We start from the raw sequence: 15,713 nt of genomic DNA on the forward strand, positions 1-15,713 counted from the left end.
GACGCCGCACGCACGGTGAGGGCAGGGGAAGGCAAAGAGCCGCCACCTCCTCCGCCCACCGGAGCGGGGGGACGGGGCTTAGCGGGGCGGAACCGCGGCGCGAAGGCGGGGACCGGGGTCCCGGCGCGCTCCTTACCGGAGGTAAAGCGAGGGCGTGGAGGGCCGAGAAACCGACCTGCGGGGAAGGCAGAGGGGAGGGAGGTTTGGGACGGTGGCCAACCCCCCCCGGCTTCACGCGTTGGTTCCGCCCGGCTGCGGGGGCAGTGCCACCCCGGCCGCCAGGGGGCAGAAGTGCGCCCGCGCCTGCAGCGCCCCCCTGCGGCCGGGCGGCTCCGGGCAAGGGTGGGGGAGCGGCGAGCGCCATCTTAGCGTCGTCCCCGGCCGTGTATGGTGCGCGGGGTGCGGAGGTCGGCCAAGCCCCACAGCCACTCCGTGTCCACCCACAGGGTCACTGCCTGCTACAGCCACCACTATGTCCACCCACAGGGCTGCCCAGCCAGTGCCCCTGCCTGCCTGATGACAGCACTGGCTGCAGGAATGGCTGTGGGATGGTCCAGGTGGTGTGGAGAGAGTCCTGTGTGTAAGGAGTCCTGAGCCTCTCACCTGGGCCTGTGCTGACCTGGAGCTCGTGTCGGGGGGTGACCTTCCGCCCTGTCACTGCCAGGCCCGAGGGCCTCTCCCCACAGAAAGCGAGAGTCGACTCTGGGACTGACAGAGCGACACTTCCCCCAGCCCCGCGTTCCGCTGCCCTTGTGCTGTCGGCGAGGCCCCAGAGGCTGATCCAAATGCCATTCAGGAGAGTCTAGTGCAAGTGCCGTGTGAGGCTTTGTTGGCAAAGTTCCTGAATTTGAATGGGATTCATACACTTGATTTCCAGAAAAACTAACCTTTCTTTCAAACTACTGCTATAGTTCTCAAATTGTGACTAAAAGTCACATCTATCAATGTCCCGGGACTGAAGCATTTGGAAACTGAAGCAGAGGGTTCACGAAAGGAGTTTTATTAAATGACCCACAGAACAAAGTAAGAAGGGGGGTAGGGAGGATTGTTTCTCTGCTAGCATTAATATTTATACCTGTTCTCCAGTTTGGGGGTGGTTCCAATGCTGGGAAATATTTCTATTCATGCATTCAGTTGCATTTGGCTCAAAGCCAAGGTATGAATAAGGTGCATAAATCCATACTGGGGTTTGTGTCCATGTTGTTATATTTCTGTATGCTATATTATATAAGTAACGCCATCCAAGGATAGCTGAGACTTCATTTTCCCTACTAAATTTGTTGCGCTGCATTGAAACCTCTTTCTCTGCTCGTGACTAATAGACAACTAAATACAAAGGAGGAGAAAATGTTTCTAAATGTATGAAAGCAAGAGCAACAGGGTTGCACAAGACTAGGCACAAGTCCATATTGCCTTTGAGTCTACCTGGACACTGCATGCTTTTCAGGAGAAAGCTAAGAAATATGTAAAGCGATTTTTTTGTTTCCTTTCCTCCTCCTCCTCCTCTACGCTGTCTAAGTCAGCGTTTCTGTTCTTCCTGAGGCTACCCCGGCACAGGAGGCACTCCCAGGGCAAGAGTATGTCCTACTAAAACTAGATAATGCCTCGACCACCTCAGAAAATGAAAACTCTCTGATCAAAAGGGACTAGTTAAGGGTTTCCACTTTCATTTATTCAAATGAAGAGAATGTTGTAGAATCCTAATTTTCTGCAATTTCACTTATGTGAAATTACATAGGAAAACCAGTGATAAAATCCAAGTCCTTGCTCTTACTATTTAATTATGTTCTCTTTGCATGAAGTGTCCTTTTCTGGTCAAAAGACCACTCCATATGTAAATCAAAGCTTAAAAGAGACCCGAGTTCAGTCAGAAATCCAAGGCATGAATAGAATGGCAGAGTACTCATCCCAGCTGATGAACAGTGCAAGTACAAAGACTTAGGCTGGTTCAGAGGTGTTGATCCATGTTTCAGATCACTTCAGTTTGCCAGCAGGAAGACACTGGCATGACAAAATCCTAAACCATATGAAAGTCACCTTGCTTTCACATGTCATTATTGAATAACTTGGCTCAGTAACTTGTTTCTTTTCCACCAAATCTGCATAGATTTATGATTGCAGCTTGTAGATGGAAACAGAAACACTTGCAAATTAACGCTTGCTGGAAATGTCTTGAAATTTAATGGCTTAAGTCACTGGTAGAAATAAGGATGCAACACCATCATGGAAGAATATGATCTTTGATTTTAGTTTGTTTTTCACCATGTGGAGACTGAGTGATTGAAGTTTTGCTATGATTTGGTTTTGGCTGAATCTTAAAAAAATAGGTATGAATGTTCAATCAAGAATGAAAATCAAGTGAAGTTTTCGCTTTGCTAGGTACATACTGCAGCCACATGTGACCGGTGTTTGCAATGTATTAGCTGTCGCAGGCCACTAAGTCATTGATTTGAGTAAAAGAAGATAAAGTGACTTTTGTGGAAACTAGATTCTGAAATTTGGTATCACTGTAAGGCATGCGATTTGCCCAGCTATCACAGGAATCTGTGACCCCTTCTCTTCTCCCTCTGCCACAGGAACTCATTCTTTCAGTTGTTGTCCCTAAAGGAAATGATAGACCAAATTCATTGCTGCCTTAAGAACCGCAGACTCATTTTGGCAGACTTGCACGAAAGATGAATATAGATTACTGACCTCTGGTTGCTGTGGATAGCTGTGAAAGGAATGATTGATTATCTGTTGCATTAGCAGCAGGAGAGAGACTGCGGGTCACTCTTTAGCTAAGTGGTATCATTTAGCTCTTAAAAAAAAAGCCAGATATGCACAGGTTTTGGCATCTCTTTAAATAAGCGTTAATGTGTTTGAAAATATGAGATATAGACTGTCATACAGGCTGAAGCTGCTGATGTTCCATACTATAATGTTGACATGCTATGCTTCTGAATTGTCATTTTATTTCTGTGACAGAAATGTGATCATAGCTTGATTCAGAAGGCGATCAGCCCAGCAGTTTGTCATTGTGTCTTTAGGACTCCTTACCAGTAGCAAACGAGCTGTCAAACACAAGTTGTGTTACTCCTAAATAAAACATTTTACATCTGAGAAGTTCAAAGCCGCTTTTTCAAATTATTTCATGCAGAGTTCTGTTCCCCACCACCTCCTCCCCTGAGCAAATATGGTTTCAGCATCAGTACTAAGTGTGTGTTACTAATGCGTGCCCCAGTTAGCTGGGATGTAAAAGAAGAGATCTATTGTTTTAAAATATCCTTTTTTTCCCTATGGGCTATTACTTTCAGCCTTTGTTTCCTAAAGTCCTCTATGTATTCGCGACTGGTAGATTTTATGCTTAAAGTAAGTAGCTAATGCTTGACTTGAAAAGAAAGGATGAAATAAAATAGACTTACAACTTCAGCAAAGGAGCTGTGCAGATAGGAGAGCGCTGGACACGCATTCTTAGCCAAGCATCCCTCGCTGGGAAGCAGCTGTAATTTAGCTGCTCGTATATAAGTAGCCAGTCTCCGTGCAGCTTGCCCTCCATCCTAACTTTGCTTTGACTGCACTATTGTGATCACTTTACAGTGCAGTTGACAGATTTCTTTCCTTATTTTTATATAAACTTTAAATTCTAGACAAACCTACAAATAGCAAAAGACGACTGGTGTTTCACTGATTATTCAGATTATTGAACTTCTGTGTCAACCATCTAAAAATCCAAAGGAATGTGTATTTGTTTCCTGAAAGAAAAACTTGTTATTACATTTTATAGTGTAAAGGATTTTTTGTTTTAATTAACAATGAAAAAAGTTTGGGTCTTCATCATGCAGTAACTCATTAACTGCTTAGGCCTCCTTTGCAAGTCTGGATACAATGGGATATTTCATGTGCTTGATCTGCATGTTGATAACAGGGGCTTGCATGTAGATCAAAAGAACGATACACCCCTGCATTGTCAGAACTCTGCCACAGCATCCAGCAAATGCTTATTTGGAAGGCAACGCTTGGCCTCCCTCCAAAGGCTTAATTCTAACAATCAGCTCAAAACCAGCCTGCAACCTACCACTTTTCCCATCGATGCGTTTGTGCCTACAGACCTACCTTTGACCTCTCCCGGTTTGTTTTGTTGCAGTAAACACCTGAAATTTGCTCAGCTAATACAATAGCCCTGTACTTTTTGACAAAAACGCCTGCGGTTAACCTCTGTGGGCTGCGTTCTGCAATGAAATGAAGGGTGGTAGAAGTTAAACAATGGGTGTGACTACCACAAGATGAGTGTTAGTGGGAAAGTGGTGTAACATCCACTTAGCATTCCAAAGATGTGAAATATAATTATGATTTAAATGCCAAAGATGTAAGTTGCAAGATGAGTAACTACAAGGACATGAAAGCCTCCCTTATCTTCCTTTCTGTCCCACTCAGAATCATTTTGCACACCCACAAAACTAATACAAGTAGTGTCACTTGATGAAATTACACCTAATACATGACTTGTACCGTCACTTACATTTCTGTCGGTGTGGGCTCTGTTTATACCAAAGGAAAAAACTCCAGTCTCATTTACATTTTAAGTTGGAAGTAATTTTGCTCTCGGTGGAATTATTCCCTATTTACACTCCCACTCAGATCAGAATCTAACCCAGGCTTTGAATTTTGTCCTATTTGTTCTCCTCCTTTCCCGTGATATACAGGGGTCCTCTGTCATTGAAGGACTCCTCACACCTTCATTTATGTATCTTCACAGAAATGGTTTATGAGCAGGTCTGTAATGTTAGAAATTGTTGACTCAGATGAGCCATGGGAGCAGCTGGTTGCTGAGTAGATATGAAAAGCTGCTTAATGCCTTTTACATCATGTAGCATATGTGGGAAGGAGAGCAATAATGCAAAAGTGCCGCCCATACCTAGATGAGGGGCTACACAGTTCTGTATCAATTCCAACACCGAGAAATTAAAGAAAGAAAAAATAAGTTCTAAGTGGGGGAGGGGAAGCAACTAGTGGGGGGGGGAAATTGTTTGTTCTAAACTTTTAAACTCTTTATAAACAGATTCTTGGTATGTTTAAAATCCAAAAGCAACAGGTGTGATTGCAGCTCTGAGCAAAGGGCAGTGTCCCAAGTTGTGGCCTCGGAAATTGTCCGATGCGTAGATCAGAATTCAAACCTGTATTTTAAACATTTTTCCCTCTGACATTATTCCTCTTATTTTCTTTATGGATTACATGAAAACCTAAGCTGAAAGTTTCTCATGCAGTACTACCATTTATTAGCTGTCATCAGGGAACAAAGAGTATCACCAGCTCCACCAGAGGTGACACCTTCAAATAAAAGCAAGAGGGGTGAGGCCAGGAGGGGCTCTAGGTGAGGACATGATGTGGGACTCGGCTTATGCTACGTCAGACCTTGTAATTGAACTGTTTATTTTCTGTACAAAATATGCACTCATCAGAGGGAAGCAATGATTTTTCAGATACACGTACATGCGTAGCTTTGTGTATGACTAATTTTATTGCCTGAAATGGAGCTGTAGAGGGGATAAAGTGAAGCATTTATTCCAAAGTGTCTGACGAGTTGGGACTGCCTAGCTGTTTTATTGTGGCTATTTGTTTCCTGGAAGTACCATAAACATTTATAGAAATACTTTTTGCTGGGTAGGAAAAATCATTTTTATATCTAGGGGGCAAATATATGATTCGTTAAACATTTTAAAATACAAATAGCAAAATAAAAATGTTCTCTCTTAAGAATCAGAGAAAATCAGTTTTATGTCTGTACTTAAGATGCCTAACAGAGTTCATGAAACAAGAAGTCTTTAGATCATAGCAACAGTTAAGACAAAAAAGGCTAGTATTTAACAGTTTGGGATTTTTTTAGCAAAAGGAACTATGGGACACATCCTGTCTTCGGGTTAGCATCTGTAACTCTGACTTTGGTGAGGAAAAGTCGATGCAACTGTCTGAAGCCCACAGTAGGGGCCGTACTGAAATGTTAGTGGAGGTCAGCTGCTGTGGCGGAGGCAGCCGCTCGAGAACTGTATGGCCTGGGAAGACACTGGTGCAAACCCCTCTTCTGCTTTCCACAATAACAGGAATTGCCACAGACTGCAAGGCGGTGAGCGATACCCACATCGCCAAACGTTCCGCAGTAATTTGGGTGCGTGCATTAGAAGCAGCTTTTCCTCTGTCACCGAGGGAGAGAGTGCTCCCTCCAGAGGGCAGTTCGGGCGGTCTGAACTGCCCTGCTACACGCTGTCCTCCGGAGGAGCTATTCCCGGCGCACAGGTTCAGATTCAGACACAGCAACTACAGCTCCAGGTTGGCAACTGGCTCTTGAAACAGTCAGCTTAGTCCTATCCCTGACACTTGTTCCTCATTGCATCCATATCCTTACTTTGCGCTGCTGCTGCATCTTCCTTTTGGACAGTAGGGTACTTCCGACAGTTGCCATGTCCCTAAAGCAGAAGTCATTGTTTCTGCAAATCAAATCCTTGTCAGAACTGTTATTCCAGTCGCATATTTGTCTCAGGGATAGTTGTGGTCTGACATGAAATAGTGGCACCACTGACATGATAAAATACTCATTTACATAGAGTAAGAATAGAATTTCATTCTCGATTTCTGACAAAGATTCTTATCGCACCTAGAGGCTGATTCAGTGGGCTCAACAGGTACACAGCTCTCTGAAAATCAAGACATTCAGGACTTCCCTAAATCCACGGTTAGTTTGCCTCTCCTGCACTGCTTTGATAAAATAGCTTTCATCACCTTTTCATCACATCAAACTCCAGCTGAATTATTGCTACATACTGTAGTGGTATCACAAATAAGCTTCCCAGCCTCTGAAACCTATACCGGTTTTCAGCAATATCGTGGTGGTTTTATCATGTATTTTATTCACAGATTTCAAGATGCTTTGCAAAGATAGGGTCAGTATTGGTACGACAATTTCACAGGACGGGGGACACTCCGAGTTTCGGTGACTTGCCCAATGTCGGTTGCAAAACAGCAGTGAAACACAATCCAGGCATTCTTGTACCAGGCTGTGATTCAGCAAAGCACTAAAGCAAGTGCTTAACTTCAAGCAAGAGCTCAGGCTGTTTGGATGGAGACAGATTTAAGCATCAGTTTAAATACTTTGCTGGACTCAGCTTTCAACAACTAATTATTGCTCACAGCTATTTCTTTTTGTTTGTTTGTTTGTTTGTTTTCATATAGCTCGGCTTATCTTTAGATGGTGGAAATCCTTTTAAATTAATTCAATCGTGTAAAAAACTATACTGCTTGCTGGCTTTTTAGCAACTCAAATGTTCATGCATATGTTTGGGGGTTTGTGTTGTTTTTTTAGATGACACCAGTTACTCGACTAGAAGTTCTTGGCCTTTACCGCAAGATATTCCGAATAGCCAAAAAATGGCAATCGGCATCAGGACAGATAGAAGAAACTATTAAAGAGAAAGAGTACATTAAAAGCGAAGCCAAAACATTATTCCGAAAAAACAAAAATGTGAGTGTCCTTATAGTTCTGAATTTCTGAATGATTGTCCTCTTTGCACTGTCTCAGTGATTGGATGCTATGATATGAATATAAGAGTTGTTTTCCCAAAATTTCATTCACCTTTAATGCTGGTGTATTTGGGTTATAGTTTGAATTTCACCCCTGAAATAGTAATAAGAAAACACAAACCATTTCAGCTCTTCCTTAACTACTGTAGAAGTCTAAAAGGTCTAGAGCTTTCACTGAAAAAATACCAATAAAAAATTAAATTCCAAAGACACCGCCTATGTAATTGAAGCAGCTTTTGATCTTTTAGAAAGCTAGCTAAGTGTATCATTACCCATGCAACGGCAAACAGAGCTCAGTAGCTTTTACACTTCTTTTTTTCTTTTCAAAGCAACAACTATTGGCACTTCTTTTAAAAGAAGCACTTTCTTTTTTTTTTTTTTTTAAAGGAGGAAATTTCAAACCCCTTTTGGGAGGGGCGATACACACTCCATGGTAGTCAAAGGTCCTTGTAATTCAAGATCACAATACTTATTTATTTCCCATTTTGGTCTGGGACTAAATTCAGGTAATGCAAAAATCAAAAAATTAATTTAAGTCACAATTGACACCACATTTCTGACTTCAAAGGAAGTTTCTGGGTAGGATGATAACAGAATGTAGACCAAGGAGTCTCTTCTCTTTCTCCTCTAGCTACCTTTCAGACTGATGAATGGGTGAGTGTGGTTTTTTTCACGGATGTATTAGTAGTTTACATATGTATTGTCTTTTTACAGAGAAAATACCATGTTTGGGTAAAAACCTCCTTTTATAGTCTCAGTCATGACAGTCTCTGGGCCTTAATATCCAGCGCCATCAAGGCCAGAATTGTTGAGTCAAGGCAAATACGAATGTTACCTTTTATGGATGTGAAAAATAACAATCATTGTATCCTTGGGATTGCCAAGAAAAGCTAAAAAGCTAAGGAAAGTCATGTGGCTGTGCATCATTTATGCTTGAGCTTCCAATTGCTAATTGCTATGCTTCTACAAAGCAACTGTTTGTATGATCTTAGGTAACGGATCCAAAGTTGATTAAGCAGTGTATAGAAGAATGTGAGGCAAGAATAGAAATTGGACTTCACTATAACATCCCCTACCCAAGACCTGTGAGTATAAATCTAGTCACAAAGTCTTCAACTATACCCACTTAGCTCTCACTGGATAATAAAACTGTAAGTTCACACCACTTCCACTGCACTGCATTTTTAGATAAGCCGGTATTTAAATACTATGCTAAATCAGAGCCAAATAAGCCAAATGTATATTGAAAAGTTCTTCACCTATCTTATTTCAATGTAAAATGGCTAATTTCTTCTCAAAATAAGGAGTCAAAGCCTAAACGGAGTTGCATGAGCTAAACTCCTAAAGCCTGTAAATATTTAGGTGGTCTTGACGGACCAATGAATCATACTATGTAGAAAAAGATCGTAATGGAAATCAAATGAGAGAATAAAAATACTCAAACCAGACAATCTGCCATAGATACAATAATTTTCATAGTTGGTAACTGTTCTCTCGGTCATAGATCAGGTCTTGGAAAGCAGCTGCCTATGTTGCTGCTTCTTTTCCCCTGTTCCTAGAGAAAAACATGTCCAAGATTACCAAAATTCTGGAAGTTGCAGCAATGTCTTCTATTGCACCATTCAATATAGTTTCCTCACTGCCTAGTCACTTCTGTCTGGAGTACTTTATGCTGCCTCCCATAGGAACTTCCTCTAATTTACAGTTTCACCTTATCAAGGTGGTCACGGTCAAAATGAAATTGTATCTTCATCAGATGCTTGCCTAGAATACGGTCACTGTTAACATATGTTTTACATATAGCTTTTTCTTTTTCTCCAGTATACAGAACAATAATGCACATCTGGCAAGCAGCACTCCTAGAAATGGCCTTAAAATGGGTGCTCTGCAGTGGCTTCAAAATCCTGAAGGATCAGTCCTAGATCAGCTCTCTCAGACAAACTGGACGATCGTTATTTTTCAGATTCTAGAAATCTCTATTGCTGGTTTAGTCAGTGCTTTTACTACTATTTGCACCTAAACAGCTATCTTACAGGATGACGGCTTCAGCAACAATAACATCTGACTGCTAACACCTACATTTTTCAGTCACTTAGGGGGGATACAGCTGCATGACTCCCACTAACAGTCTTATGAAATATAAAGACTTTGTCAATCAAAGGAAGAGCCTGTCACCTATTGCTCCTTCTGCTTATGGAGTCAATGACACTGATCGATCATTTTAATATGGTATATATAATCATGACAATAAGAAGGCAGTCTTTCCATACATACAGTTTGGGACTATTTTGTGACTTATTAGATAGGTATGAATAAAGCACACACCTACTCAGGAATTTTTAGGGTTTTCTAGGTCTTACTGTTCTGGAACATTGTCAGTAGTCTTATTTCAACAAGTATTTTATCCTTACAGTCTGATATCAAGCTACAAAACAAGGTTACTAAAGCCTAAAATATACAGGATTTTAATAAACACAATATTCAGGGGCTGAAAGTTACACCACCAATCACTCCTCAGAGAGCGCTCCTCCTAGAAATCTAATAACCTGGTTTGAGACGGCACAGTTGTCCTCTCCAGAATATGAAGAAATTATTTAAAAGTCAGTGAAATCTAGTCTGTATATATGCCTCCTTTTCCTTGTAGCTTCTCAGTGCGCACCTAACTGGTGGGATTTTCTTTTCCAGATCCATCTGCCTCCTATGGGTCTTGCCCATAAACAAGGCCGAACATTGCGTCACCAAGAAAAGTTAAGGAAGATTTCTAAACCAATATACCTGAAATCCCATGATGAAGTTTCATAACCCATCATTTAAGCTGTGATGGGTAGTCACATCATTTAAGCTGTGGACTGTAATCCAGGTGATCTGTGTGCACAACTGTGAATGAAGCTGTTTTGGTCACTTGCTCACAAATTTCCTGAGGCCAAAAAGCTAAGTGATACATTGCATATGATGGATAAGGTCGTCTAATGCTTATTACATTTCAACCACTGACTCATCAATAAAAGTAACACTTTTCAAGGAGTGAGGTGTGATACAAAGATTACTTTGACATCAGGACAAATTACAGCAGGTTTTCAAACTCAGTCTACAGCGGGGTTCTCGGGTGGTTTGAGGATTATATAAGCTCAATTGTGATTCAAGGCAGTGCTTTGTGTAAGGGTTAGCAAAAATCAAGAAAGTCCAGGAGAATCGAGCAGACACAGTGCTTCCAGAGCTTTTGAACGCAAGTGGGAATATGGTGACTGCATCATGCAACTGCGCTCCTTTCTCTCCTGTCCCTGCTCTGCCTGTTGTCCCTGGAGAAACGTTCCAGTTTTGTGGTATCCTTATGGTGAAGTATTGTTTCTAAACGGACAGTAGCAAAGAGACATCAGAAATGCCACCACTCCTTCTTTTTCCTTTCCGCAAACTGCAAAGGAGTAGCCTAGAGCCTCTATGTCAGCTTTTTTCCCCGCCTTCCTTTGGAGAGGGTGTGGATATGAAATGCAAAGTTTGGAATTTCATTACACAACTCAGAATAGAACATTTCACTGTTGGGTTCCTCAGGTTCCCATGTATGGACTGCCTGAAAACTCTCCCTTCAGGGTATCACTATGGGAGCAAGTTTAAGATGCTCTGGGTGTCTTCACTGTGCATTTTTACATGGTTAGCTTTTCAACAAAATCAGCACACAGGCTTTCTCAACAATTCTTTCAGTGTTAGGGTTTAACTCTTACATTATGGACAGAACGCCAACTTTATTAAAAGAAAGTATCTACAGCTATCTCTTCAGACTCTTAAGTTCGAGGAGTATTTCTGTTTCGCAGATGCCTCATGAATGGAAGTGAAATGAAATTAATTTCCCCCTCACTGGCTGTTTACAGATTTTCTTCAGGAAAGTTAGTGGAGCCTTCTGTCCTTCAGGCTAGAAGTACCAATGAGACCAAGCTGTGGACAAGAGCCACGCTGTACTGGGAGGCTACCCAAGCACAGCCCATGATAGATACCCAAAGGTATCTATTCCCATATAATTATTTCCTGGGAATGCCTCATGTGCCAACTGCTTTAAAGACAGAGGGTATAAGCAGCGACCTATTCCAGCCAGAAGTTAATGGTGGCACAAAAGCAAATTTGAAAAATGCAGTGTATATTATTTCCTATTAAAGTCAGCAAAACCAATGATATCTTATTTTCTGAGCTCTCCAAGCCCCAGTAGGCAATGGCAAAGAAATATTCTTGTCTTAAATATGATAAAACTGGTCTTGTGCAGAACAGAACGACAGTTCCTCCCCCAAGAATGTACTTGTAAGAGTGAAAAAAATACAAGCGGATGAGAAAGTACAAGGAAACAATGAAAAGCCCGAGTCAGCATGACAGGTACTGGCTAGCCCAATTTCTCACTACCCTTTATGGCTCCAGTCCCCAAAGGTATCTATTCCCTTATAATTATTTCCCGGGAATGCCTCATGTGGGAAGTAACATGTAAAATGCCATTGTTCTGCCTGTCAGTGGGAGCTTTGCAAATTTACTGCTGCCAGGAAGACACAAAACAAAACTACTTTAGCCTAGTTAAAGGGAGATGGAATAAAGACAGTAAAAATAACGTGATTATAGATACTGCTTAATCCTTCATTGAGAGAAGTCCAAATACAGTCTTTTCCTATCCTCATTCTGATGCACCAGCGTAGAGATGGCTCAACTGAGCCAAACCAAAATGTGTAGAGACAAGGATTTTGAATGGAAGCTTAGGCTCATTCTTTGTCATTTAACTATCATTTGAAGCTTTTTAATTCTTAAAATTCATGTGGCTAATGAAGGTACTGATGCTGTGACTCATCTGGTGAATAAACAGCTATGTAAATGAGCAGTCTAAATTTACTCTCTGTGTTATAGTCACAACTCTTTCATGAGCACACACCATTAAGTTGTAATTATTTCAAAAGAGCATCTCTAGAACTACAGAAAATTTATATCAAATTGAAATAACAATATGAGTTTGAGATTATTTCTGAAGGGAAATATAAATATGCAATTTTAAAAAGGCTCAAGTAGCCCTAAGTAACTCAAATGAGTATCCACTTGCTTAACTGAAAAGTTGAACTGTAGTAACAGCATCACATTGTTTGAGATGCTTTAAATGCCCATTAATTTTTCAAAGTAAGTGTTCGAGAAATTATTAACTAGTGCCTGACCCTCATTACTTTCCAGCACCAGAAGGCAAAAATTGAAATTTGTTAAAACTTGAGGCTGTTCAGCGAAAGGAAGGATTAGATTGGCTCTTTTGTCAAGTCTAGAGAGCAAAATCCTTCCTTACAGCTTAAGTTAAACTCTATATGAAAAAGAGAATCTGCCTTAAAAGAGAGTCCTTTGTTTCTGGGGTCAAACTACCATTTTGAGAGAGTTCCATAAAAAAATTTCATCTGCAGCTCAGTGTTAATGGGTAGGCAGACGTCTCAACTGGTACTCATTGTATTAAATTTCAAGGACTGTGTAACTTCTGTCAAGAAGTATCCCAGCGATGGTTCAATGTGTCATTCCTACACATTAATTTTACTTGCAAAAAGATGTTATCCTAAAATGCCTCTGAGTTCTCGAGCATTTGTAATGCACTGGATTCAATCAGGCAGCGTACACTCTGTCCTGTACTTCCCTAACTTTCTTTTACTCCCCTTCCAGTAAATACTGTCTCTTTCCGATTTATCACACTAGTCAGGAGATGCTTTAGAATAATTTAGAATAAAAAGACAACATTAATTTTATATTCTTTAGAAATAAAAATCCTGAGACAGTTGCACAAACTCTCTTGCAAACCAACGGGTAGGCAATGCAGTAGTAATTTGTTGACACAATATTTGGCCTTGAATATCTAAATAACACCTCCTCTCTGGAAATTCTATCCCTAACTCCATCATTAGTAAAGTTGTAATTTATGAAGCCATGCACTTATGAAACCAAATTTAACACCATCATTAGGAAGCACACGATCATTTAAGAAGATGAACTCAGCACCTGCTTGCTGAATGTACCCCCTCAGTGTTGTCTAGGGGCAAGGAAACACTCATTAAGTTGCAGCAGCGACCCAATCTGTTCCAAGGGAAGTATCACAGAACTGAGAGACGGGTTAAGAGGGATTAGGTTATCTGATCTATCTTCCCAACTAATACTTATGAGCTTGTTCTTGTAATACTTTTTAGATCTGGAGAAAACAAGGCGCTCTTTTGGGGTCCTACTATATATCAGAATATAGTATCTGATATATATTCTATATATATATCAGAATCAGAATTTGTATCAGTTACATCCATCTTTTATCCACAGACAGAAAGGTCACTTATTTGATCATACCTATAAATTAATTTTCAAGAATGCTAATCACAGGAGAGACCTGCACTTTTCACTGATTTTTCTAATCCTATTAGGCAAAACATTGTAGCTTACAGGAACTCGGAAGAATTCGGGGCCTTTGTATTGTCTTTTGCTTTTTCGTAGTATAATTTTCCCTTTAACAAACCAACAGCGTTAAAATCAACAGAGACAGTACTTTCTGTTTCTGAAATGGATTTTTGTACAGATGAGATAAGAGAAAGGTTTCCATCTCCTAAGAAAAGGTACAAACCATATCTGTCTTACAGCATCCCTAGCTGAAAATGTCTCTGCTATTTCTAAGGGAAAAGTGTCTCTTGCTCTGTAATGTCTGTATACTGCATTTTTTTTCCATCTGCTTTGAGTTATTAGCACGGCTGAATCTATGATTTGCAGTAATTACAGGTGGGTTTTGTGGTTTGTTTAATGAGAGCTTCTAATTAAGAAATGGAAATACTAAACCTTTAAAGCCAAGAATTCTAATATTACTGTTACAAGGTACTTATTTGTCCAAAAATTTATCACATTTTAATCACATCCGACTAACAGCTGAGTTGCCTTTTTCTATTTTTTAATGCATTTCAGCCAAGAAAAGTTGTGAATTCTAATGTTTAGCCAGCTTATCATTCTTCAGGAAGGTCTAGACAATGCTCAGGAAATAAGGCTGGGAAGCTCATTTCAGAGAGCCACAGAAAAATATCTCTAAGACAGATATTCCTCAACAGTCCATTACTTTTTCTCTAATAGGAAGGGCAGTCCAGGAAATCACGGACTTCAATAATCGTCAACTAAAGCAACTCAGCCATGCCCGATCCCTGGCAAAGGGGGACACAGCAACCGGCAGATGCATGACTTCTCTTTTATAGACTTCTTTCTTATCCATGTATTTTTGTGACATCTATAAAAGCTTGAAATATGTCTTTAATTACATTCTAAGAGATGCCTTAATCTCAAATCTAAACATTAACACAGAAGAAGCATTTAGAAAATCAGCGCAGTAACAAGGACATTGCACACAATGCAGTAGCAAAGCCACTCTATATTCACGAGAACCACAACTGTGTCATTGAATAAAATATCCACTAGTGCTTGTTCACAAAAAGGCATTAACAAGAAACCCATGTGACAGTATTGTCCAACAGTTTAAAAGTAATTTATCTCCATAAAACATAATTTAGTTAGCATATACTAACGAATCTGGCTTTTAATTTAAAATGGCTTAATTTAGATGACTGTGTTTGCAAGACTGGCGTTATCTGAAGAAGGATGGAAAAACTCAGTCCTCAGATTTCAACTTCTCTTCATTTTAGTGTTTTATGAATGATTACTCTATGGTTGCCTCAGCTTGCCTTTCAGCAGTGCCTCAGCAGCGACAGGTAAGCTGTCACTTACACGCACAAGCTCAAATCTAAATAGAAAGATCCTTTTGAGAGCAGCGACTGACAAAGTCCAGCCTCTGCCCTGGTCCAGCAAAGCCCCTCTAAGAGGAGTCTCGTGACTGGTTTGTTATCTCTGATGCCACGGTGACCTAATTAGTGATCTGAATTGTTGGTGTGATAGCCACGACAATTAGATGCAGCCACTCAAAAATATGGTAATTACCACAATGGCTTTTTAAATATGTACTAAATTTCAGTTAAATTTAATGATATGAAAAGTAGAAAGTATCTGTGTTATTCTTATGAAGCCTAAGAAAAGACTATGTATTTAAAGGACCAATTTTAATTAATCTTCATTTATTTATAGAACTTCTGAAACATGATTCTATGCTCAAAAATTGTAGTCAATTTGGGTGACTGTGCTGTAACACTCAT

At 40.5% G+C, this 15,713-nt stretch overlaps 1 protein-coding gene across 1 annotated transcript; it reads left to right on the forward strand.

The window, feature by feature from the left end:
* Positions 1-10: 10 nt before the first annotated feature.
* Positions 11-10,578, forward strand: LYRM1 (LYR motif containing 1). The gene is made up of 4 exons (XM_063344697.1): positions 11-141; positions 7,337-7,495; positions 8,547-8,639; positions 10,240-10,578. The coding sequence occupies exons 2-4, from the start codon at positions 7,337-7,339 to the stop codon at positions 10,354-10,356; spliced, it is 369 nt and encodes a 122-aa protein (XP_063200767.1). The 5' UTR covers positions 11-141; the 3' UTR covers positions 10,357-10,578.
* Positions 10,579-15,713: the final 5,135 nt, after the last annotated feature.

Source organism: Chroicocephalus ridibundus, chromosome 8, assembly GCF_963924245.1.
Source record: "Chroicocephalus ridibundus chromosome 8, bChrRid1.1, whole genome shotgun sequence".
Classification (NCBI taxonomy): Eukaryota; Metazoa; Chordata; class Aves; order Charadriiformes; family Laridae; genus Chroicocephalus; species Chroicocephalus ridibundus.

Excerpts from the sequence above, each read along its gene's own strand:
- LYRM1 (XM_063344697.1), top strand. The coding sequence starts at position 7,337 with ATGACACCAGTTACTCGACTAGAAGTTCTTGGCCTTTACCGCAAGATA. Across the intron at positions 7,496-8,546 it reads TATTCCGAAAAAACAAAAAT|GTAACGGATCCAAAGTTGAT; the intron begins GTGAGTGTCCTT and ends GTATGATCTTAG. Across the intron at positions 8,640-10,239 it reads ACATCCCCTACCCAAGACCT|ATCCATCTGCCTCCTATGGG; the intron begins GTGAGTATAAAT and ends TTTCTTTTCCAG.